The sequence below is a fragment of the Phytophthora ramorum genome (assembly GCF_020800215.1).
Source record: "Phytophthora ramorum isolate Pr-102 chromosome Unknown Phyram_PR-102_s0007, whole genome shotgun sequence".
Classification (NCBI taxonomy): domain Eukaryota; phylum Oomycota; class Peronosporomycetes; order Peronosporales; family Peronosporaceae; genus Phytophthora; species Phytophthora ramorum.
In genome coordinates this window covers 346472-371706 of record NW_027150653.1, presented here as the reverse complement: position 1 = coordinate 371706, position 25235 = coordinate 346472, and the positions used below count along the sequence as shown (strand labels likewise).

The 25235-nt window shown below is 54.5% G+C and overlaps 7 protein-coding genes across 7 annotated transcripts; 1 reads left to right on the top strand and 6 right to left on the bottom strand.

Annotated features, from left to right (window-relative positions):
• Positions 1-16: 16 nt before the first annotated feature.
• Positions 17-4447, bottom strand: KRP23_8135 (Histone-lysine N-methyltransferase NSD2; the record flags this gene model as incomplete). Its single annotated transcript, XM_067893538.1, has 6 exons — positions 17-91; positions 166-2953; positions 3030-3236; positions 3320-3739; positions 3810-3866; positions 3927-4447. 6 exons carry the CDS (start codon positions 4445-4447, stop codon positions 17-19), a joined length of 4068 nt encoding a protein of 1355 aa, XP_067743058.1.
• A 1755-nt stretch (positions 4448-6202) lies between these two features.
• Positions 6203-8155, bottom strand: KRP23_8134 (uncharacterized protein; the record flags this gene model as incomplete). Its single annotated transcript, XM_067893537.1, has 1 exon — positions 6203-8155. One exon carries the CDS (start codon positions 8153-8155, stop codon positions 6203-6205), a length of 1953 nt encoding a protein of 650 aa, XP_067743057.1.
• A 119-nt stretch (positions 8156-8274) lies between these two features.
• Positions 8275-11041, top strand: KRP23_8133 (Nuclear cap-binding protein subunit 1-B; the record flags this gene model as incomplete). Its single annotated transcript, XM_067893536.1, has 2 exons — positions 8275-9390; positions 9461-11041. The coding sequence occupies 2 exons, from the start codon at positions 8275-8277 to the stop codon at positions 11039-11041; spliced, it is 2697 nt and encodes an 898-aa protein (XP_067743056.1).
• A 129-nt stretch (positions 11042-11170) lies between these two features.
• Positions 11171-12325, bottom strand: KRP23_8132 (Protein HGV2; the record flags this gene model as incomplete). The annotated part of the gene is made up of 1 exon (XM_067893535.1): positions 11171-12325. One exon carries the CDS (start codon positions 12323-12325, stop codon positions 11171-11173), a length of 1155 nt encoding a protein of 384 aa, XP_067743055.1.
• A 128-nt stretch (positions 12326-12453) lies between these two features.
• Positions 12454-13308, bottom strand: KRP23_8131 (Vesicle-associated membrane protein 7B; the record flags this gene model as incomplete). Its single annotated transcript, XM_067893534.1, has 2 exons — positions 12454-12840; positions 12913-13308. The coding sequence occupies 2 exons, from the start codon at positions 13306-13308 to the stop codon at positions 12454-12456; spliced, it is 783 nt and encodes a 260-aa protein (XP_067743054.1).
• Positions 13309-13604: 296 nt separating this feature from the next.
• On the bottom strand, positions 13605-15171 carry KRP23_8130 (uncharacterized protein; the record flags this gene model as incomplete). Its single annotated transcript, XM_067893533.1, has 2 exons — positions 13605-13847; positions 13921-15171. The coding sequence occupies 2 exons, from the start codon at positions 15169-15171 to the stop codon at positions 13605-13607; spliced, it is 1494 nt and encodes a 497-aa protein (XP_067743053.1).
• A 7419-nt stretch (positions 15172-22590) lies between these two features.
• KRP23_8129 (uncharacterized protein) lies at positions 22591-23022 on the bottom strand (the record flags this gene model as incomplete). Its single annotated transcript, XM_067893532.1, has 1 exon — positions 22591-23022. One exon carries the CDS (start codon positions 23020-23022, stop codon positions 22591-22593), a length of 432 nt encoding a protein of 143 aa, XP_067743052.1.
• Between the last annotated feature and the right edge of the window lie 2213 nt (positions 23023-25235).

Sequence of the window (25235 nt, the reverse complement as noted above, 5' to 3'; positions counted from 1 at the left end):
AGCACCCACCCACACCCTACAGGTTCAGTTTCGTGCGGCACTGCTTGCAGTACCAGTCGTCTGCAGGAACGGCGTCAAGCTTGGCGCATTTCTAAAGGAAGCAACATAGGATAAGCAGCGTGTTAGCACGACGCACCAACACCACACAAGTAAGGCCGGACGTACCAGATGGAACACTCGGTCGCAGCCCTTGGAGCCGTCCTCGGAACCACAGATCACATGCGAGTCCAGTCGGATTTTGTTTTCCTTGCAGGCTCCACACATTTGCAGGTTGCACTCATTGCAGAACCACTCTGTCTCGGGAATGTCAGCGAGACCGATGCAGCTAACATGAAAAGCACGAGGGCATCCATCGCAGCAGAGCAGTTCGCCCCCCAGACCACAGACACTGCAGTCAATATCCCATTGGTCTTCGGGACTTTTAGGTCCGGTGTGAGTCTCTACGTGAGCATGCCGCACGGGTGACGGCTTGCTCGAAGCAGGACGGGCAGAAGAAGTCGTGGAAACAGCAGAATCGGAGCCGCCATCGCTCTCTTCGGACTGAGACCCATCGGATTTCGGTTTGTCAAGCTTTGCTTGTTTTCTGCGTCGACCCTGTGATGAAGGCGAGCTCGACCGTCTTGGTCGCTTCGCCGACGCTTTTCCGTTCTTCTTCGCGCCGTTTTGTGCCGGGAAAACAGGCTTGACGGACGTATCACATTCATGGCAGAAAATCTTGCCTCGGGGGATACGACGCAAGCCAATGCATGGGTAGTGGAACACATGAGGGCAGCCGTCGCAGCATACCAGTTCACCACCTTCCCTGCAAATATAGCAGTCCTCTTCCCACTCATCCACAGATTCGCGCGTGTGGGCATCTTCATCGTCGGTCTCTTCAGTCCGATTCTTCTTTTTCACTGCGCGCTCCTTGCGAGATCGTTTCTCCTTTTCGCTCTTCGCGCGCGTTTTCATAGCATCTTCATCCGACGCGTTCAGGAAGCCCAACACTTCTAGGCGATGCATCAACGAGGCTAATGCAGTGGCCATGACGGCGATTGTTTTCGCGCGCTTGACATTCTGGACCCAGCGCTCACGACAGTATTTAGACGGCCAGAGCATCGTACCATCGTCCACTAAAGCATCCATAGCCTCTTCCTCTTCGTCGTCGTCCTCCTCGTCACTCCTCTCGTCATGTTTGGCAGGCTCTTCACTGGAAGTGTTCGCACTATTGCTTGCGTCATTTGCAGGCGTACTAGCCGCTGTATTTGCCAATCCTGGTTTCGGCTTGCTTTGGGCGGACGTTATTTCGTTTTCTAGAGTAAATAAAGTGCCAGCAAAGTCTTCAATCTTGCCGATGGCTTGCACAGATGTTCGCCACGACGCTCCACCATTTTCAGGGCGGTCGGGCCACGTAGAGCCGAGGGTACGAAGGCACTTCGAAATCCACTCCTGACCCTTGAGCAGATCGTCACGGAAGGACTCGACGCTTGGATCCGCATGTTGAATGGCCTTGCGCTTCGGGTGTTTATTGTTCTTCCACTCTAGAAACTCTGTTTCTTCGTTATTTGACGCCCCCGACGGACGCTGAGCGCGCTTTTTGGCACTCTCCTCGTTCAACAGGTCAGAAATCAGCAAACCAGGCTTGGAGACAGGCATTTCGCTAGTAAGTTCTTCCATGTGGTCGGTCAGAGATACAATTAGGTGAGCCTCGCGGGGAACGCGGGAATCTAGAGCTTCCATAAGCGAGTTCACCTCCGTTTGAGACGAGTAGCAGTACCATGTTGCATTGCTGTCGTCATCCTCTGGTATTATGCCATCCCTTGGGGATCCGCTTCTTGCCAGAGACTCGTACTTGCGTTTAAGCTTATCTGTGGGGCCAGGTCTCTCCACGTAAAGCCGCTGCAAGTCACCTCGAAGAATCCAGTACCTTAGCTGATCCCGATCTCTACCAATTGGCTCCGATCGAACGAAGGATTGACGGAGAAGCGCGCTGAATTTGCGCTTTTTCACCTGGGCTTCTTCTTCGCGAGCTGCTTCGGCATTCAGAATTTCCAGAACATGCGCTGCCGAGACGATAATGCGGTCCTTAAGTCCACACTCTTTTCCCTTTTCAATCGCATTTCGAAGCAAATCGGCGTCCTTAGACGTAAGGCCGTCGGTGATTCCTTTCTTCGCTGCAGCTTGCTTGCGCTCCAACTGCTCCTGCAATTTCTGTTTGCGCATTTTCTCATCCGCTTTCTGTCGGAGTCTGCCTCGCTGCTTGTCAAGCTTCTTTCTTCGCGCCAAGTATTCATGTCGGGTGATATACTCCTGCATCTGCAGCTTCTCAAGCTCCTCTTCGTTTTTCGTCAGGGCCTCCTCGTTGTATGCAAGATAATCCAAGTCGGAGTCACTAGCCGATCCAGTATCCCCATCAAAATCGCTCTTGGTCTCTTCAGTGCCATCCAATGAGTCATAATCTCCGTAAGCCCGTCCCTTCTTGTTATTCCCCATCCAAGTCTTTGCTGAAGTTTTGTTCGGCTCCACGATGTTAGCGAGCTCAGCACGCTGCTTCTCCCGAAGTTTCTTCTCATCTTCAAGGGTACTTTTTCGATCCTGCATAATGGCGCGATTGTATTCCTTCGTGCCCTGGAGAGTTTCGTTTAGGTGCTTACCGAGTATCCGACGAACTTTCTCCGTACCAACCATGCGGCCAACAAGGAACTGCAACAGCGCCAGCTTGTGCTGCACTTGCAGCGCCGGGTAATCGGCATCTTGCAACGCCTTGAATGCGGATAAGAACGTAGACGTCGCATGCGCAGTGTAGCGAGGCACAGCGGCAATCAAGCTGCACAGGACGGACGGCCAAGTGAGAGAGGTAAGCATTGAGACCGTTGGCAACCCCACAGTCAAGGGCGCGTGCTGGATTTCATATCGATATCGTTCACTGTCATCCATCGAACCTTCGTCATCGGATACGTAGTCCTCGTCCTCTCTGTAGCAGCAACAAGTCAGAGGTGTAACTGGGTGACTAACATATTGACCAAACACTCGTCCGATTGTAGCCGTACCTGTCCTCGAGAATCTTCTCCAGCAAACACATATGAATCTCCGTGAGCATGGGAGAGTGCTTAGGGTGATTCAGCGCGCGACCAAACTGGTCAACCGAGATGTCCGCAAGCTCTAGTACGTCCCGGAAAGCATAAATGCAGTCCCACACGGCGAGCATCTTGCCGACGTACTTCGCTGGGATATTTGCGAAATTGCAGGGCAGTGGCCTAAAGTTTGCAGCAACCAGCAAGATCAGCTATCCTCACAATGGTAGCCAGTTAAGGTTAGCAGTAAAGTGCGGGGGACGTACGATGGTTTGTCCGGGCGCGAGGTATCTTCGACAACCTCGGGTGGGATATCATTGATTCCGCGCTTCTTCTTGTTCACCGCGTCCTCCTTTCTTCGAAGCGCCGCATCCTCCTTTTCCAGCTTTTCCAGCTTCTCCTTCGCGGAGCGCACAGTCTGCGCGAGGTTTTCCGCCAGTCTGCCAAGCTTCTCTTCCTCCTTGTCTTTGTACTTGACTTTCTTGCGGCTGAGGATGCGATCTTGCATATCCAGGATCCGTTTGGCCTTGTGCTCAATATCCTCCACCGACTTCTTCGCCAGCATTTCCTCCTTCATCTGTTCAGCATTGCGACGACGCGCATCCCGCTCCAACTTCTCGGTTTCGCGTATCACGCGCGCTTTCTCCTTCGACTCCTGCTTCAGACGGCGTCGGTCCAAGCAATCTCTACACACCGACACCAGCAGCATATCAGCCACTTTCCACCAACAAATCAACCACAAAAGTCGCCACGTACGCGCACATCTTGCAGTACCACTTGCTCACCGGGACATCGGCTTCACTCATCCCCAAACTACACCATAGCAAAAATTAACACACACAAGAACTACTAAAACCAAATAAAAAATCTCACCAGCTCATGTGGAACGCCCTCGGACAGCGTTCGCAGCACAGCAGCTCGCCCCCATCTTTGCAGATGTTGCAGTACCATCGATTGTGGTCCGCCCAGCCGTCGTCAGCCGTCGTGGCGCTGTCGTCTCCGTCCTCGTCGGCCGAGTGCACGGGCGTGTCGATGGCCACGTCCCCCGTGGTGGCCACGCTCTCCACGTCCTCCTCGCTGTTGTTGCAGAGCTCCACGACGCTTAGCATGTGCGCGGGTCGGGCGCTCGGGTCGTTGTAAGGTGGAGTTGGGCCCGTAAAAGGCGGGTTTAGAGGCCCGTTGAGCGTGTTCATCAGCTTCTTGCGGGGCTTTTTGGGCTTTAAAACCTTGGGACGCCCCGTGTCCCTACTGGCGAACACTGACGACTGGATGATCCGGGCTTTACCCGTGTATTTGACCGGCGGCGGGGGTGACGTGGGGGGAGGCGGTGGCGGAGGAGGAGGAGGCACTAGCATGAAGCCCGCGGCGTCCAAATCGCTGTCTTCGTCGCTCATTTCGGACCTAAATTAAGTGCGGAATGGAAATTAGGACACGAAATGGGTTCGCTGAGGTATTAAACGCCCAATTTGTGCACGTACGCGTCGCGGTGGGCGAGCTGACGAGATAGAGGCGCGTGGAGACGAGAGGAAGAGGGAAGAGGGAAGTGCTGCGCCCCTGCTGACTCCAAGACGGCACCGTAGGAAAGTGGCGGGTCGGGTCGCTCGATTGGAATTGAGTCTGCCCCCCGCCAAAAACGGAGAAACTCAAGATGTACGGTTTATGGAGTAAATATGTAGTTTAGAAGGGATAACTGATGGGAAAATGTATCTGAATCGGAAACGCAGTGTACCCAAATATGGAGTGTATGTGTTTTCGCGGACAGACGGCAAACTGCGCTCGCCCACAACCCCCCACCGATAGCCAGCCAATCTTTTCTTCTCTTGCGAGTGGTTACTTGGGTACTTCCTCGCTTTTGCGTCCGATTGCCACGAGGTTCAACACCAATCCAACGGGATCGGAGAAAAGTCAACGGGTATTCGTCGACCATTTTGGTGAACTCAAAGCAATGCAATCAAAAACTTCAACTGCATCGTCGTTATGGTTGCCTGCCATGGTAGCTTGTATATGTGAGTGATCACCGCCGACGAGCTAGCCAAGCTAGAAGGCACTTTGGCCACCGATTTGGGCAACGGTTGTTCATCGGTAGGCGAGAATGGATCGACAATGGTTATCCGCTGTCGCCACTGCCTATTGTCGATACATTTTCCAACGAGTGAGAGCTGAAATCGTCTTGCAGTAGCAAACATCCGCTAGGACCCACTTCAACGCCAATACAATATTCGCTGATCGGTTCTCCAAGTTACAGAGAGATTCATCGCCCCCTGTCTTGCTAATGACGTCAAGTTGACACTGGAGTACATTATTTGTATCGATGCAGCTAAAGCATTGCAACCGGTGGATCACGGGTAAGTAGGTTAGTGATCGTGCGATGCGTTCGCATGAGCACGACTGCTGCCACAGTGGATCAAAGTATGCATTGGCGATGGATGGTCAAGCATCTAGGCTGAACACTGCAGGTTGTATGAGGGCCATCAAAAATGAACGCATTTGCCCACACACGAACAAGAGTACTTTTTAAGTATTCAACACCTCCCGAGTGACGGCCCTACGCGTCATGGCTTCAGCGCCACCTAGTGCAAGCAGCAAGTGCACACAAACAGACTAAGCTATTAAATGCCCGCCAACCTGGTAGCGAACGGGTAGCGAACGATGGTCTTGAAGTGAGCAAAGACGACTGTGGGCAAGTGCTGGTTGCCGATTCCAAGAAACTCAAAACTACTCAAATTTTCAGTGAACGTGTTTAATTTCACAGACTAGTGCTGCTACATGTAGCACTGCCATGCGGCATGGCGGTTTGCGTTGTACTCGATCGCGTAGCAAACCATGAGCGTCGTGTAGTGCGATTACAGCTAAGTCGCTTAGCAATTTTACCATTTTCAAGCCTACCAATTGCGAGAAAGCACAAAGCACCAATGTATGCGTGCTAGTCTAGCAGATATCTTGCTGACAGTGGCGAAGTAGGAAAAAATCAGGACGGAGGTGAACAGTGAAGGGCACACCACAAGATTCGCGACAGCCGCGAGACAGACCCCGAACTGAAACTCCCCACGGGATGTCAAACTAAACTTATGGCCCCCTGGTTTTGGCAGCATTTCGTGCACTATGCACTCAATACGCAGGTACATGTGCTGATCTACTTTATCTTCCACTTACTCTCGACTCATCTCGGGGTCATCATCAGGATTGCTGTTTGCTTCACCAGGAGCGCCACCTTCTCTCGCCTCTTCGTCCTGTTCTTGGAATGGAAATTCTTCTGCCATGTTTTCCTCCTCAATAGCTTTGTGCTCCTCCCCTTCTTGCAGCTGGTGTTCCTTCATGCGTTCCTCTTCGACAGCTCGATTTCCCCCACTCTGCGGGCCCTGAAGTCCTTCTTCATCATTTCGATCATGCTCACCTTGTTCCCGTTCATCTATTTGACCGTCTTCGTCTTGTTGGCGGTCACCATCGTTCGATTCCTCTCGGCTGCTCGCTGCAGTCGAGAGAATTTCGTGCCGAAGCAGAAAACTTTCGTCCAGTAGCGGCGGTGGGGCTTTCTCCTCGTAATCAAGATGCTCTGCGCCTACTACAACCTCCTCCTCGTCCAAAGGCTGCAACTTCTCCTCTCTCTCGACTGTCACCTCAGTGGGCAGAGCTTGTTGTTGTTGCTGCTGCTCACGGGTTAAGGCACTCAGCTGTACCTGGTGTTCTTGTTCTTCCATTAACGCCTCAGCGTCTTCAGCATCTCTATCCTCAGGAATGGCCGACTCAACTGGTGCTGTAGCTTCTTGCTCCAGCTTTTCTTGGGCAAGACGGTAAAACCCGATAAACAATCGCTGCCTCGCGGCCTCCGTCTTGGCCTCAAGAACCAACCACTTGCCATCACTGCATTGTATCGACACACAGAGGGTGTCACGCTCGAGCGTCGATCGAGCTGTGGCATTGGCACTGCCATGAATTCCCTTTAAGACCTGCTCGATATCATACGTCTGGATACTGCTCTTATTTCTCAGCCGCTTGAAAGTGCCGGCTGGGTTCCAGAACACAGTAGTCATGTCTGGTGTGATGTAAAGCGTCCGCGACACCACACGCCCGCTCTTCTGGCAAACTTTCTTGATTGCAAGCCCATCTAACAGCTCACGTACGAACTCGAGGTATTCGTACATGCGGATCTCATCATCACCGAGGTTCTCATAGCTCACGTCTTCCTGCGCCAAGGTAACTCGCCTCTCAGCTCGAACTGCAATCGACTGACGGCGTGATGCAGCACGCACAAAGTCTTCTTTCGTCTCCACTGCTCCAGAACTCGCAGGCGACGTACGGCGGCCGATTGAGTCTGCCCTGAGACTACCTGCATCACTAGCAAATCTGGTGCTACCTTGTCGAATTTTTAGCATCGAAGGCGGAGACGGTGGTGCCATGAAAATGCTCGAACGACTGGATGGCCTCGTTAGATGACGCGACGAAGGCGATCCCACCTTAAGTTCACCGGGTGCTCTAGCCCCACCCTCCTCCGTTTGAGGTGGTGGAGGAGGCTTAACCTCAAGCTCATCCACCGCTACAGCAACCATTTCGTCAGTCTCCGATCGCAGCGGCTTTTTCACTTCAAGATCGTCAGTAGATACAGCGATCCTTGTGTAGGACTGAGGCGAAGGGGGATGCATCACTTCCAGGTCGTCTGTCGCCACAGCAATGCTCTCATAAGTCTTTGCAGCTCGTGCTGACGCCGCCAACTGCTGCGTCATATCCGCATGAAAACGGTAGCGCATATCGACGTCCCGACCTGGAGTGGCCACGAAAAAGCTGCTCGTAGTCTGGACCAGCCACGTCGACATCCGGCTACACAAACTACCGCTCTGTTCTGCATTTCCCTTTTTCTTCTCCACAGGTTTCTTCTTGCTTTTCTTCTTGGGAGATCCGAACCAAAGCACAAACGGCGCCTCGAGCTTCTCGTTCGTCGCGAATCGCACGGGGATCACCGACAGCAGCAGCAACCCTCCAACCACCAGCACCACATGCACTCCCAGCAGTAGCATACACGTGGACGAGCATTCGAAGTGTGTCCCGTACGCATTGCGGTACGTGTGCTCGATCGGAGGCTGCGCTCCAGGCAGCAGCTCCGACATCTGCGCGGTATCCGGATACACCCTTTCAGGTCTCGATTTGATGTACACCACGCCACATCGTATTTAGCATCTTTAGCCAAAATGGAGACCCCCACACGCCAATCCCCTCGCTATTGACCATGTACGGGCCGAGCCGCAAGCGCTCGTTCGACGACAACGACCGCGAGGGCGGCGGCTACAAGCGCTCACGCGTGGACGACCGCTCGCGCCGCTTCGAGCGACGCGGAGGTGGCGACCGCGACCGCTTCAACGAGAGCGACCGCGCGCGCGCCTGGCGCCTGGCCAAGAAGGCGGTCGTGGAACTGGGCGACGGCGTCGAGCGCGATCAGCTCACGCGCACGAGCGAGCTGCTGCTGCGCGAGCTGGAACCGGATGCGCAGGATGTGAAGCTCGGCCACCTGGCCACGCTCGTGCTGCGCGGCGCCGCGCGGCTGGCCCATAAGACGGCGCTGTACGCGACGCTCGTGGGGCTTGTGAACGTCCGCAAGCCGGCTTTTGGGCGGGAGATCGTGGCCGGCGCCACGCGCAGCCTGCAGAGGGACGTGGAATTTTTCAGTGTGGAGAAGGTGGAGGACGCCGAGACGCCCGACACCGACGCGTTCCGTCGGGACGGAGACGTGGACGCGGTGGCCACCCGCGTGAGGCTCACGGTGCGGCTCTTGGCGGAGCTCTGCGCTACGAAAGTGTGCAAAGCCGAGGACGTGCTGGCCATGCTGGATTCTCTGCAGGGACTGTGTACCAGTGAGGACTGGGACGCGGACGACGAGACTCATGCCTCGCTGAGAGCGAGAGAGGACGCGGCCGCGTGGAAAGATTTCTTCGCGTCCGTGGTGCTGGACGCGCTCTTGCACAGCGGCAAGGAGCTGGCGTGCGCGTCGGAGAACTTGTTCGACAGCTTGCTGAGTCGATGTAGAGAGTACGTCTCGCACCGGGAGGAGGAGAGTAACCCGCGTGGAGCGGAGGCAGGACCGTCGTCATGGCGTACGCGTCGCTTACAGCTGCAGTTGCTCTGGGGACCTGATAGTGATGACGAGCTGCCGACGTTATGTGCATCGAACGACGCTCTCTCGATGGTCTGGGAAGCGCTGAACGCTATTCGCAATGGCGACGGAGAGGATAAGGAGGTTGCGTGGAAACTACCCGGCATCAACCACCCACAGGATATCTTTGCGCCGGACTTTGAAAAGTCGGAGACACACGCGCTGGCTGTGTCTCTGTCGATTGACCTGGCAAAGGTACGCACTCACTGTTGTCTTGCTTCGCTAACTGGTTGATCTAATGTCGAACACACGTTTGTCCGCACAGCTTGACGTGAACAAGATCCCATCTTATAAGACGTGGTTCCGCATTCTTTCGGACGAATCTGGGGCTGCTGGTGCCGCCATTGCGACGTTGCCACCGGCCTCGTACCTCATTACTCGAAGTCACTTCGTAGATGCGCTGGAGACTTCATATCCGAAGCCTGCTATTGCGGCGAAACTGCTTCTGGGTCTTGGCCGTGCGTACAACGCCCGGTTCGCTTCATCTCAAGCTGAAGGAGCTACTCCTGTCAAGAGTGAGTACTTGCTGGTGGAAACGCTGCTGGCCGCAGCTCTGGGCGAAAGCGCAGACGCCAAGTTGGGATACTATTGCTCTGTACTGTACCACTTGGTGAAGACAGATGCAGCCATTGTGTCCCCAGCCTTAGCAGTGGTGGTAGAGCTGCTGTTCCGTGAGGTGCCGACAATGCGTGCGGCCGCTGTTGATTCTTTCGTGCTGCTCCTGAGCCACTTCTTGTCAAACTTCGATTTCAAGTGGCGCTGGGCGGGGTGGTCATACGTGCTGGAAGCTAGTGAAGATGACCCTCAGCGCTTGTTTGTGAGCGCTGTCATTGAGCGCTGTGTGCGCCTCTCATATTTGCAGCACATGCAGAGTGCATTGCCCGCTGAGTTCCACGTACTTCTCCCTCCGGCACCGAAACCTCGCATTCGATTTCAGCCGGCGAAGGAGGAAGCTGCTGCTGGCGCAGTAGCCGATGATGATCCAAGCGCTGCTTCTCAGTTCTACCAGTCTGTGACGACTAAGCTAAAGGGCCACCCACCCGCATCTGCGCTGCGTTCATGGCTTGACGAGGAGCTTCCGCGTCTTGAGATTTCTCGTGCAGAGGCTATCGAAGTTGTATGGACGTGTATCCTGGAGGCTGGCGCAGCAACATTCACGCACATGCGACTCCTGCTTGAGAAGTACGGTAGGCGCTATGAGCTTTTCGGTGGGGACGACCAGTCGGCTGAAGAGAGGGATGCTGATGAGCTTGTGTTGGTGAAGACTGTGGCTTCGGTGTGGCTCAAGTCTCCGCAGCATATTGGCCTGATTCTGAATTCCATGCTGCGTCAAGGTTTGTTCCGTCCGTCTACGATCGTGACATGGGTGTTCACTCCTGACGCTGTTCAGCAGTACAGTTGGCCGTACGTTTGGGAAATTCTGAATGATACGCTGGAGTTTGTACACGACGCTATTCGCGCTAAGACGCGGCAGTTGGAGCAGGCTGCTGCGCCGAGATCGGCAGACGACCAGGACAACGAGGAGATGCCTGACGTTGCAGCGCTTGAGGATGGCCGAAAGCGTCTTCAGGATGAATTGCAGCAACTGCTAGTGCTGCTGTTCCGTGGGTTCAACCGGGTGATCACGGAGCACAAGGCCGAATGCGATGCTGAGGACGCTGATCCGCGTGATAACTGGTTCTGCAGTGCGCTGGCTCAGATGCAGGCGGTGGGCTACCGTTTCCGCGTGCCTCTTGAAGATGCGCTTGACGAGCTCCAGCTCGAGACTTTCAGCGTGAGTGCCTCGGCTGATGTGGACGCCATCAAGATCTTCCAGCTCGTTCGTGACTCGTACCGCAGCGCTTAGGAACTGGACTAGAAAACGAGCGAAGAAGACGAAGACATTCCACAGACGTCTATTACTCAAATCACAGAAAACGAAGTACAAACATGTTTGTTCCGTGTATTGCTGCTTGGCTTGGCGTTAGTCGCCGCTTTATTTGCTTTCTGCAGGTTTCGGGGCCTCTGCCTTATCTCCCGCCTTGGCTGCCATCACCTCAGTTTTCCGCTTCTTGACTACCGGGATAACGTTCACTGCTGGCGTCACAGCAGCCTGTCCGAATCCAATCGTAGTCACCGCCTTCTCCTCTTCCTTGTTCGCCTTAGCCGCAGCTCCCGCGACAGTCTCCTTGATGCCGTCCACCTTCTCCTTAAGCTCCAGATAAATCTCGAGGTACTCCAGCAGCGTCTTCTGGTCCTCAGTCAACTCGTCCTTCACCTTTTTCACACACACCAGGAACTCGTCGCTCAACGCTTCCGGGTGCTCTCCATTGAACGCCAACGTAAGTGCATCGTCCTCTGCAACTGACGGCGCTTTCCTCTTTCCCGTGGGCTCCGCTTGCTCCATGGAGTAATTAGGAACACGCGCAGCCACGAACTCCTGCAGCTTCTTGTCACATTTCTTGGCCACTCGGTGGATGTTCTCGGCCATGACGCGTCCCGCCATGACATAGTGTGTGAGCTCCTCATTGGGAACAACCTCCTGCTCCTTATCCGCCGTCGAGTCCCTGTAGATGCAGGCAATAGCCAACTGGCAGTACAAGTCTGCGAGCTGCGTCGTGTCGTCGGCCTTCGTGGCCTTGAGCAGCTTCCTCCGCAGCAGCAGCGCCTTCTCAAAGTCCGCCTTGGCCTGTTCAAACTGGTCGCTTTCGAGCCCCAAGTCTCCGAGCCTCGTATACACGCGGGCCAGCTGCGTCTCCACCGCCTGATCTCCGGGATAGCGCGCGTAGATGACGCGCGCGAGCTCCATGACCTCCCAGGCCGCTTCCAGGTCGTCCGCCGCGTCCCTGGCATCCTGCTCGCCGTCGTCGTCGCCGCCGGCCGCCGCGCCTTCCACTGCTCCGCCAAAGAGGCTGGCGGTGGCCTCAGTGAGACTCAGCAGCGCGTGGCCGTACTCGTAGTACACGGGCGCCACGGACAACGAGTCTGCCTTGCCCTCGGCCTCACACAGCGTGCGCAAGAGGTCCTCGAAAGCCACCACCGCCTCCTCCAGACGCTTCTCCTTGAGCAGAGACACGCCGCGCAGGTAGCGAGGGTCCTCCAGCGTCTTCTGCAGCTCCTGCGCCGTCGTGGACGTCTCGATGGTCGCCATAGTTTGTAGTTTAACCTTTGATTTATGATAGGTGGTGTGCGCGATCACTATATATAGAATATGAGAGGTCGGGGAGGAACGTTATATAAGGGTTTATAACATGGCTACATGTTGCATGTTGCGCATGGTTAATAGGCTCGCAGCAGCCTCGTGTTCGCCTTGGAGCTCGAGCTCTTCTTGAACACGCCTAGCACGGCGAGGATGATGAGGATCACGAGGATGGCGCAGACGCTCAGCAGGATCGTGAGCTTGACGTTCTTCCACCACATCTGCCGACGCAGCTTGCGCCCCGTGTTGCGGAAGACCTTAGCCTGCTCGTTCAGGTCGTTGGTCTTCTGCTCCACGACCTCCATCTTCTCCGTGTTGGAGAGAACGACCTGGATGTTGTTGTGCATGACGGTCTTGACGCCGTCCACGTGGTGCATCACCTCGGACAACTTGTCCACTTTGGTGCGGTCGTCGTACGTGCCGGCAATGCCCGCGAACGCCTTGGCGCAGTCCTTGTCTAGTCCATTCTGCAGTCCGATACACACACAGCTCAGTTAGCATTGCTATTGCAACTGCAACCCAAAAGGTAGGTAGGGTACCTCTCGACAGGTCAGTGCCTTGGAGCCGTACTTTGGCACGATCTCCTGCTGGATGGCCGAGATCATCTGGAAGGCCAGGCGAATGGGGTAGTCCTTGGCCGTGATGACTGCGAACACGAGCTCGTCGTTGTTCATGGTGAAGTGGAACTTGTTGGGGTCGCAGTCGAGCGAGTGGCGGCCGTTGGGCGTGACCTGCGTCTTCCACGTCGGGGCCCGGATCACCTTGCCCAGCATCTCCTTAAACGTGTTCATCTCCGGCGCCCCACCGCGCGCCTGCTTCCCGTCGGAGGAGTGCATATAGCAAGCCACCACCACTTTATCCGTAGCGCGGGCGATGGCCAGGAACTTGATATTGTCGCGCGTCAGCGACGCCGACGCTGCACTCGGTGGTGCCATGGTGCTAGGCAAAAAAACAAAGGTTTTGTCTGCTGCTTCTGATCTCCGGCAAGTCGCGCAATGCACTAAATACACCTGAACGCCTCGCAAAATGCGACGACGCTGGTCAGTTACGATGCTCTTCCGACCAGGACCAATTGAGGAATGGGAGAAAACCGTCCTGCAAACGAGTGAGATATTTCAGGTCTTTCTCATTGGATGGAAATCCAGTTCCTGGCTCGGGTGACATGGCTACAAGTTGTGTACATGGGAATCAAAAATGGTTGATTGTGTTTTTCGCCAAGTCTGGTGTCTATTTACTCGACGGTGAAATGGGGTTTGGCCAATGCTGCGATCTGCTGCAGTTGGTCGGCGGAGAATCGGTGGGTGAAAGGCAGCGACGATGAGGCGGGGAGTTGGTCCGCGAGCAGAGTGATGTCCACTCCAGAGCTGAGCGATGCCATCACAGCCGCTTCTTCGGTGGTGCACTTGTCCGATGGAAGCAGGTTGTGCTCCTTCCACGCGCTCGTGATGCTTGCCGCGCGCTCGGCGTCCACCAGCTATCAGATTTAAGCAAAACGGCAGTTAGTCAAGTGCTGAAGCCCCCTGCAAGCAGTAATGACTGCAACTTACCTCCACTGATCCAGTGAAGCACTTCAGCAGCTGGTTCATGGCCATCGAGTAGGCGAATCCGAGCTCCTCCGTCTCCTTGTGCTTGTTAAATTCCTTGATGGTCGCCTCCAGGCGAGGGTAGATCTGCGTCTCGCGGACGTACAGCCAAACCTGAAGATTGTCGAACTGGTTGTGCTGGTTAGCCAGGATGTGCGCCCATGCCACTTCTTCTGCCGGTGGCAGACCAAGACGCTCGTTCTCCGGACGGATCTTCTCCATGTACTTCTTTTCGATAGCGATACCCAGGTTAAACGCCGTCTTCAGCAGCAGCGCCACATCCTCACCAGTAACCCCATAGTACGTCTTCAGATGGAACGGGTTGCCACTCGACAACATTGCTTCCAGTGGTCTGTCGCCAATCAGCAGCATCTCCCGCTCCTCTCGGAACTGCATCGCTGTCTCCGGCAGCGGCAGAATAGCGCTGCCCACATGCTGCGGTAACTGAAGCGACGCGAACCTTCCAAACTGCTCCGACAACGGATAAAAAGTCTTCTCCACTAGCTCCTCGAGTGGTTTGCTATCCACGTCAAAATTCGGCAGCGAGAAGCCGTAACTCTGCACTTTTCCGTCCTTGCACAACGTCTCCAACACGTCACACGTTGCTCTCAACCTGTCCATCAACGCTCTCTGCCTGGCCGGGACCAGCGCCAACTCGTCCGGAATCTGGCACACAACATGGTCGAGCGTCTCAACGTCCAGCTCCTTCCTCGTGATCTCCACGCCTAGCTCCACGTACTCCTTCGAGAGTCTCTCGTCTGCCTCTGGGTTTGCCGGGTGCACCACATTACTGCCAATAAGCGTGGAGAGCACGAAGCATTCCCTCGGGATGTCCAGCTCCTCAATGGCCTCGTTCAGGGCTAGAGCTTCCACGTAGCTCTGCTTCTCGCCCGCTTTCGTGGCCACCGCCGGGTTCACCGCTACCTGAATGAAGTTGCTGGAGTATGACGCGATCAGCGCCTTGCTCGAGTCCACGCGCGGCATGTCCTTGGCCCACAACGCGGGGCTGCCGATGCCTCGGGGCCCCACGGTGAGCCACTGCGCGTTGGCTCCTGCCTCGCCCACGCGCAGCTTGGGACTGGCGCGCGGCTGGAACGGGCAACGCACGACGAAGTCCTCGGTCGCAGGACCGGTGGCGCGTCCTACGTGTAGATGCGCGCGCCGCAACGTCGAGACGCGGAAGCCGCGAGGAACGCAGATCACTCCTCTCATCATATTGGAATGACAACAAACAAGTCCAGATCCAAGTAATAGTTTATAGCCTTCATCCTTAATATTACTATATTTCTATCATATCATATCATATCATATCATATTACTATACTACAGAAACGGCAGCTGGACAAACAAACGAACCAAAACGTGTACGGGTTGCTTCACTTTTCAGGAATGAACAAGGCTTGGTAGCGTTGAAGGTGTAGTTGAGCGAGCGACACTGATGGAAAATAAAAGTTTTGTACCGTGTTGTCGTTCTGTGACCAACGATGGAGAACGTATGATTGCCTGCTCTCAGGCGTTGTTCCAGAATATTGACGAGGATCTCATGATGAGATTCTTAGCTCACCCGCGTCCAACGCCGGTTATGACAGTCGACCTAGTAAGGGGCGCTTCTAACGCTGTTACTCATTGTTGTCTGACCAATCAAACACACACCGATGAAAGAGCGTCGAGCACGGTGCGTGCGCGCTGACGCAAAAGATCATTTCCGAATTTGACTCGCTCCGATCACTGTTCCTCCGACCATGGCCACCACTCCGCGCACCGTCAACACCTACGCCGCCTACGAGAAGTCCGGCGAGCTCAAGCCCTGGCAGTACACGTCGCGTCCGCTGGGTGACGAGGATGTCGAGATCAAGATCTCGCACTGCGGCGTTTGTGGCTCGGACGTCCACACGCTCGACAGCGGCTGGGGCCCGGCCCAGTACCCCGTGGTGGTGAGCCACGAGCTCGTCGGCGAGGTGACTGCTGCCGGCCCCAAGGTCACCAACATGGCCGTGGGTGACCGCGTTGGTGTTGGTGCGCAGGTCTGGGCGTGCCAGAACAAGGACGCCGACAAACCGTGCCAGGACTGCTCCGACAAGGTGGAGTCGTACTGCGACCGTTCTGTGCTGACGTACAACGCCAAATACGAGGACGGTGCCATGGCCTACGGCGGCTACGCCGACTACGTGCGCGTGTCGAGCGCGTTCACCTTCAAGATCCCGGCGAACATCCCGTCGGACGTCGCGGCTCCACTGCTGTGCGCGGGCGCCACCGTGTTCTCGCCGCTGAAGCACCAGAACGTCAAGGCTGGCGACCGCGTCGGCGTCATTGGCATTGGCGGTCTTGGCCACTTGGCCATCCAGTTCATCCGCGCTCTGGGCGCCGTGCCGGTCGCGTTCTCGCGCTCGGCCAACAAGCGTCAGCAGATCTTGGACCTGGGCGCTGAGGAGTTCTACAACTTGAGCGACCCGGAGGACGCGGAGAAGGCTGCCAACTCGGTGAACATGCTGATCCTGACGGCTGACGCCAAGGGTATGCCGTACAACCAGTACCTGGGTCTGCTGCGCAAGCGCGGCACGCTGGTGATGCTCGGTCTGCCGAACGACGAGATCAAGTTCCAGCCTATGTTCGTTGTGGCTCGCGGCGTCCGTGTGGTGGGCAGCCTCATCGGCAGTATCGAGGACATCGAAGACATGCTGAAACTTGCGTCTGAGAAGAACGTGCGTCCGATCATCCAGAAGCTGCCAATGGCCAAGGTGAACGAGGGTATCACGATCATGCGTGAGGGTCGTGCTCGTTACCGTGTTGTGCTTGAGAACTAGACTTGTGCTTGAGAACTGGATAGCTTCTTGGTTGTGACTCACAATTCGTGAGAATAGCTACGTGTAGCAACTAAATAAAATGTGTTGACCATGAAGTAAACACTTCCACTAAAGCCAAAACATCACGAACAAGCCCTTCAGCTGTCACCCGTGCAGCGTCCGAGTGCAGGACTTGACACTACCAAATTTCACCAGGATCTCAGCCATCGATCCCATCGCAACTGCCACCTGCGTCGTCGGACAGAGTGCAGCGTCCTGGGGTCGATGAGGCAGGACGCCACTTCAGGAATGCAACGCGGAATTCACGAAGGTGCTGGGCTACTCGCGGCGGGCGCGGCTTCTTCCTCCAGCAGGGGGTGCGATTAGGACAGCATACGGCTTTGGACGGATCTCGGTGATTACGCGGTGAGGGTCAGGCAATCTCTCGTGCTGGGCGAGAGTCAAGTAATCCGTCGTGCCAGGCTACTATTGACGCCATTCTCCCAATCGCTCAGCAGGCGAGGAGAACAAGTGGTTCTTGCTGCGCTCTGTGTTCTTCTTGCAGTGTTGCTCAGCGGGTTTCCTATTCCCTCACTGTTCGCCTCACCACCAAACCCACAAGTCGAATTCAAGTTCCAGCAAGAAATGTTGGCCCCTTCCAAGCACGCGCTCGTCGTCGGTGCATCGTCCGGCATCGGTCTCGGGGTTGCAAAGGAGCTTGCGCCCAGTACACACGTGCTTGGGCATCCTACAGGAAAATCTCCTACCGCTGCAGCCATTGGCGCCAGGGCTGTCCCGGCACGATGGCGTTCTTCATTGCCACCATGGGGTACACCGCTGGCCGCCCCCACACTTGCCGCAATGTCGATGCTGCTGGCACGAGTCTCGTCGACGTCTCCAGCGCTATGAAGGACAGAATTGACACCCTGGCCGTCGAACAAGTCGCGCTCCCTGCACGTCGCATATGGGAAGCTGTCTGGAGCGAGTTTTACGGAGCTGACAACGAGCATGTCGTCCGCGGGCTATCTGAGCCTCAAGTGCTTCGCCGTGTGTACCAAGCAAGGAACCAGCACTTTAGCGGAAACGTGCACGGGGCCTTTGAAACTCCGCCACTTTCAACGGCACTGAACGAAGCTGTCTCCTTCTTCCAGTTTCATTACGTCACGGTGAACCGCGTGAACCTCAGCAAGCCTACCCGACTCATTGGCTGGGCACACCCCTCCCTCATCAACCTACTTCGCTACAACGGGACTACCATTTTTGTCGATGGTACATTTCGCTGTGTACCCCCTGGGTACAAGCAGTGTGTCATCTTTATGGTGCACGACCGAGCCTCCGGACTATATGTGTCTGTCTACTATGTATTGAGCACTTCTCACAGTGGCGATTGATTCTGGGACATGGTGCATTTCGTCGTGCAAAGCACTGACCAACAGCTTGAGCCGGCGGAAGTCGTGTGCGACTTCGAGAGCGCCATAATTGATGCCGTGCAGACTCAGTTCCCCAACGCAATCGTTATTGGGTGTCTGTTTCACCTGAAGCAGGCGCTCAGGCGTGCGATGAAGCGGTTCCTGATCCCGGAGGAAGAATGCGGCATTGCGACGACCCGTGGGGTCCTCGACATGCTAACGGTGGTTGACCACAGCCTGATTGAGCGATGCATCAAGTGGGTTAAGCGCGAGATCCGACAGCGCTGCGACGTCGCTGGGATTGCGTACTCTAAAGCTAAATGGCGAGGATTTTGGGGTTATTTTCAACGGACATGGAGCAGTACGACGTGAGCGTGTGGAACGTGGCCGGCCTGAACAACGAGCTCGTAGCGCGCACGAACAACCCTCTAGAGAGGTTTAATCGCGAGCTCAACGACCGTTTTCCGAAGCCTCGCCCTAGTATGGCGACTTTCGTGAGTGTCATCAAAACACTTTCAGCTGAATACATTCAGCGTTTGGCCGACGTTCCACGCGGGCGCGCGCGACGTCCTACACGCGAACGTATTCAGCTGCCCGTACCCGTTGATCTACCGGACGACATCCTCGATGACTCGGACGACGACGCGCCTGCGGTTATGGAGCTGCCGTCGGACAGCTCGTCGGATGAGGAGGACGGAGAAGCCGAGCAAGAGCTTTAAAAGGAGAAGCCTTGGCCGGATAAAGTATTCACGAAGAAACAGATAGCTTAGTGATAACAAGATCTTACCGGGAGAGATTAATACACGTCGGCTTACCTTACTATTCTACTGCATCATGTTGGTTTGACCTACTGATCACTGTCAGAGTAAGTTAGTCTGGTCCAATACCAGATCTGTATCGTATATGATCCCAACGAGGTTTTACCGAACGTGGAGGTAGTTCACGAGAAACTGGACGTGCCATTGATGCAACAAGTTCGCAAGTGCTGATCTACGACATGGTGGATATCGTGGTGCACCACGTCGACGACCTCAAACGCTGCGCGCTGGCTACGTTGCAATATTCGTGCGTTTGTTTTCCTGAAATCAAAGTAGATTCATGCGCTTTCGTACGACATATCTTGTCTTTTGAGAGCTGCCGTCTGACAGAGTGTCTTACGTTTTTGACACGTGGCGACTGGACGTAAAATGTCCGAGCGTCGTTTCCCATATCCCATGGAAGCACTCGCAGTGATGATTGGTCCAGAAGTGCGCGCGACAGGGAAGAACGAGGACGAACGGAGAACTGGTACAAGTTCCCACAGCATACTGAGACCAAGTGACTTCCAGAAGTCCCCCCAATGTCGAGTTACTTCCGGAAGGCACACGTGACTTCCGAAAGTTCCTTTCTGATGTGACTCGCAGACGACCCAGATGTTCTGGGTGCGGAGGCCGACCAGACGCCCCTGATTTGTACCCACCAAGACCTTTCCGATTTTCCAGTATACAAAGCCCAAGATATTAGCGACCGACCAAGACGACCAGCCGGATATGTTATGCACGAAGAGCCGGCTTGCGACCAGGATGTGTCAGCCTCCCGGATGCTGATTACGCCAAAGAACCCTATAGTGAAACCAAGACAAATGTGCATGTGGAAGACTTCCAGCAGAGACCTTGACAGAAGACTTCTAGCAGAGACTAAAAATAACAGAGAGTTCGTTTTGCCACCAAGGGCGCAAGTGTTTTCCAGGGCCCTTATCAGTTGGCCTGGAAGCACGCTGGGATAACGCCGGACAAGCCGCCGTGTATTTCCGGGGACCCGGGTTCACCCAGCCTGCGTTTGGACGCGTCGTGATCGCGAAGACCGCCGTGGAACTCTCCGAAAGGCTCAAGACCAAATTAGGCGGTGACCGAGTGACGCGCATTCGTACGTGATCTGTCCTATTTCATATTTCAGTTGGGAGTGTGTCCTCTAGACCCCCCATTTCATAGTAATTGCCGTTTCAGGAGGTTGTTAGTAGTCACCCCCCGGAATTTGATCGAATAGACTGCTGTGTGATAGGACTGTATATTGAGTGATCCGGAAGTGGTTTTCCTTTTGGATATATCTGAGAGTTATCTTCTGGAAGGAGTTATAAATCCCCCTTACTGGAAGTGGTGCGCAACAAGGGTGCATCTGGAGGTGACCAGTCTTCCAGGTGAAACACAAGTAGACTGGTGTACGGACCCACTGCTCAAGGGTCCAAAAGAGTAAGTAGCAGCTGTATATTGTGTATAACTCTCTGTATTATTTGGTCATCTGGGAAGGCTTTGCTCGTGGTCTAACCCCAGCTGTACTAATTGCGTCGAGAAGTGAACGTACGCACTCTGTATTCTTGTATTCATTTTGATTGTGTAGGAACAACTCATCAGGTGGAGTCCGGTCTTCCGAAGACAAACGACACCTATAGGGATTACACAAGGTCACACGCCAAGCTACTTCCGGAAGTCCCGTACTTTTGGAGGTAGTCTGACCCCATTGGGCTTTCCGAAAGGCGAAGTTTAAGCTTCCTGATCGGCCGAGTCTTCTGGCGCGCGTGCGCTATACACCCTGGACGATAAAGGTGTTCACCCGCCTCGCCTCATTTTGCCATCAATGGGAATTATCATCGATATTTACACTAGGTTTTAGTATGTGTCCTATTTTCTTGCCAACAATTTTTATGATGTGCATTTCGTACGACAACTCGTCGTACGATAGACTGGGCTATATCATTGGCTAGAATTGCTCAGAGCACCTCACATAGTCTCCAGTTCCCAGCCATCAGCCCTCAGCATTTCCCCATACCCCCATCCCGTTCTGTGCGATCGTCCTCCCCCGAAGACCCCACCATTATTGCGAGAAGCAATGGTGCTACTCCGATCTCCTCAACGCCACCCACCGAGTCTCTCAACGCGGTGAGCGTTCGCCGCGCATGTACAACCTCCAGGACTCAAACGGCTTACCGCAGCTATCGCCGCGGCATTGTTGCATGGATTCATGCGGTTAAGACGGACTCTGCGAGGTACTTTGACTCTAACGGTGAAATTGACGCCAATGTATTTACGCCGAAAGATTTTGAGGCCTTTTTGCTAGTTAAGACGGACGATACTGAAAAAACTCTCAAGGTTACAACCCTCAGCAGCTATCGAAGTGCTATTAAGACATCTTCCGGCAGAAGAAACTGCCACTCGCTGTCGCCTACATTGATGACATGAAAACGTTTTTCGCCGATCTGAAGCGCATCGAAGCTGAGCGCAACTAGGGAGGAGCAGGCACAGGTGATCTATCTACGAGGAGGAAGCGGCATACCTATTCAGAGTGGCGAATTATGATGCAGCACATTTCTGCAGCAATTGAGCGCAAGACTGGAGCCCAACCACCTACCTCTATGACTGTACAGCAAGCAGCGATGTTGTGTATTACGGGAGTGAATGGTCTGCCGATTAGCTCTTCTCGTCGCTCTCGTCGGTTAACACAACTCAAGATCACCATAATGCTTCGTCTAGTCAGAGAGACAGAACACGAACAGAGCAACAACGCTCGCAATTTAGCATATAGACAGAGGAAGAGAAGAAGCCAAGCATAAATGCACTTACTTGAGCACTCTGTTTCAGTTTTGGCGCAATTGCCGGATATTTTTGACCAATGATATCGCCTAGATAGCACTGTCGTCAAACTGTCGTACGAATGCTCGACACAAGTGATTAACGTTACTTCTCCACTTGACCATCGTCTGTTAAGATGTCATTTGCTATAGTTCTGTAACGTGTCTTGCCGTAACCCTGCACGCCGGGCTGGTCGCGTACTCAGTTTGCCGTCACTAGTGACTCGTACTCCGTGTGCTGGCCGTCAGGGGACCAACTGTGGACCCCTGCGCCGGTACTCGTCCTGCTGGACAAGCACCTAATTTATTATACCGTCAACTACTCTGCGTCCTTCGCCTACTCCGTCCGTTGCTAGCTACCACTGACACCTACGGCGGCTTTCCACCTAGCACCAGTCGCCGCGCTCGTCTAGCCACTCGGGCGTACACCCAGTGGTGCCTGCCCTGCGTGCAGCCGTCGACCAACTCGGGGCACCTCGCACCCCTTGCTCGCTCCGTTCGTCACTGGACTGAAGTCCGCCGTCCTTTGCTCCCACTTCACCGTCGTTGGCAGGAAGTCCGCCGTCTGCTGCTTGTCCCCGCTTGCGCTCCAGGCTGCAAGTTCGGGACTGAGCCCTTTGCTTCGGCTGCGATTCGCCGACTGCGATCTAGTCCAGGTTCTTCACCCGCACGCACGCACGCATGCCATATCCACTGCGCCTGACCTTCCTGGACCTTCGGTGCTTCTGTCTCGTCCGCCGCCGTCTCACACCAATACCTCCCCTTCGTCCGCCTCTTCGCTCACTTCGCCGGCTTCAGCGCCGCACTCATCTCCGTCAGCTGCGCCTGCTCTGCCGCACTACATCTCCTCACCAACCACCGTCACGCCACCGCTGTACCGTCCATCTTGCCTGAGGGCCGCTGTCGCCATCGACCTGTTACAGTACAGCGACCTGATCATTCTTCTTCGCTGCCTCATGACGTCTTCAATGGTTTGCAGCGTGTGCTTCCAGACTATGTCCTTGAGCTCTTCCGTGTGGTATTTGGTCTTGGACATCACCACAGCGTTTTGATTCAGCAGCTTCCAACCCTTCGCATAGTCGTCGTTCAGAAGCGCCGACACCATGTACTTGCCGCACGTTTCAGGCGTACGAGCAAATAGTGCCGCTAGTCCCTTGAACGGCACGCGCAAGTACCCAGGCAGTTGCTTGGCCAAACCAGTGTTCACGAACCCAGGTGACGCGTGCATGAAGGAGGCATCTGGTGCGTGCTCAGAGAAGGCCTGGGTCATCAGGTCTCTGCGATATCAAAATACAGCGGACAAACACGCGACAGTTTGGCAGTAAGTGAATGATAGTTAGACGGATTTTGCCGGACATTAGAAATGGGTATTTTTAAGATAATTAGAACGGCAAAACAAATACATTTAAATCGATCACCTAGTTGTGTATACGAGCAGCGCGACAATGGACATCCAAGAGAGCTGACCTCGACGCCGCTTGCGATTGTTTGACGTATGCTGGGGGACATCAACGCACATTTCACAAGCAGCAAAGGTCTTCACAGCGTCTTCAACAGTCTGATGAGCAGACCATGACCGGGTACGTTTTGCTTCATCCTCGACCATTTGCATCAGATACCGAGCGTCACTGAGTCGCTTCTGTAAGTTTCTCTTTGGCATATCGTGACCATCAAGCATCCGTAAGGGAGGCTTCTTTTTTGCTGACATTGCCACATTGCCACAGTACTCATAGCATCATCACAGAGCAGTCAGGAAGCTCGACAGTAGGATACACTCGCCGGAATCTGCCACCCCAGAAATATGACGAGGTCGTGAGTGAGTTGTCTGCGTGTACATGGGTACTGGCTTGCTGCGGATCTGCGTTTAATCTCCCCACCAGCGCGGTAACGCCTGCAGAATCTAGGCACCGCTTGAGTGCAGTACCAAGACCGTCGAACGTTACGACACCTGCACCAATTGCTAGTTGCTCAAGCTCTACCATTATATATGTCACAGTTGCAGTTTGCTCAGCATCAACGTGCTCAATAGTTTTCAGACCCACCTCCAGAAGTTATTTAATTTCACGTAAAATTACATGCGGCGGCACTCCTGTGGCGTACAGGCGATTGCTGGTCTCGTCGATATCTCATACCTTCGCTGCCAGTTCAGTGAGTACTGTAGGATGCTGACACAATGGCGACTCCAGCAGCGGATGCTTTGCTTCAATATGTGTCTGTAGATACTGTGCATGGTAGACAAGCGACGCCAGATAGAATCCACCGACGTATGCTAGGTGAGGCGATATTCCTGGAAAAACGCACTGAATTTCCTTTTCGACGAAGTCGTCGCGTTTCTCAGACTAGGAGGCAAAACCGAGAATTTATGACTTCCTGGTGAAAGACCCGATACAGTTTTTTTTAACGTGCATGTCGCCAGCTGACTCGTAGAGTAGGTAGGTGTTTTGGATTCCTCCTAATGACCATCCTGCTCACAGATGAACTGCAGTTGATGACGGGCATGCCGTTGACTCGGATGCACAGTACGTTGCTGCTCCTTTTCGCATGGAATGCATCCCGAGGTCATCGCGGTTGACACCATGCCGATGTAATTCCCCAGCTGCAGCAACTCTCTGAAGTAATCGATGTAAACACTTGCGGAATCGTTCATATTGATTGGTGTCAGGAAACAAGAGATCACTGCCATCAAGCGACGATGTTGCCCAAAACATAGCAATCGCAAGAATCGGGCAAATAACTAGATTGAGTGGATTCGCGTATATGTGCCTTGGGTCGCGGGGCCTGTTACCTTCCTGGTCATTTTTCTGATGGGCGAAATAAATGGAAAGTGCATCCCCGTTCCACTTCATGTGTCTACGGTGAATTCCAAACGCGTTGGCCGTGGTGATGTACAAAATCTCACTACCGAACGGTATGAGTCCCACCAACAACACACGCTTCCCTCGCGAAAGGTCAGCGAACGTTAGATCAACACCTGAAGACCAGGAACGATCCCTTACATCGGGTTGGTTGCAAGCACCTCTGTATACCAAGGTTGAGTTCGGTTAACCTTAAAACCTGCACTACTAGCCACGAGCGAGGGCTAGAATGCAATATTGCGCTTTCGCGCGAACCCCCGCAGTCCCTCAGAAGTAAGGGTACCGGCAGTCACGCCTAATACGGGTTTGCCGAGGGTAACCTCGGCGGGTAGTGAAATACACTCGGGAACACTCGGGTTCCTCCAATATATAGGGACCGACACTCCTTGTCGCCCCCAACTCTCGGCCACTTCTATCTCTTGGATTGACCTACGAATGAGTCATCAAGTTCCAGTCCAGGCAGCTAACGGCCGTCAGGAGGAACTACCCTGTTCATGTCAATGTGCACCTCGCTATAAAGTATGTCCTCGTCAAGTTCCGGGTGCACCTCTTTGGCTCTGAGCCCTATGCCATCTATACAGACCACGCGTCCTCGCGGACGGCCACCAACTCCCCGTAGCTGTCCCAG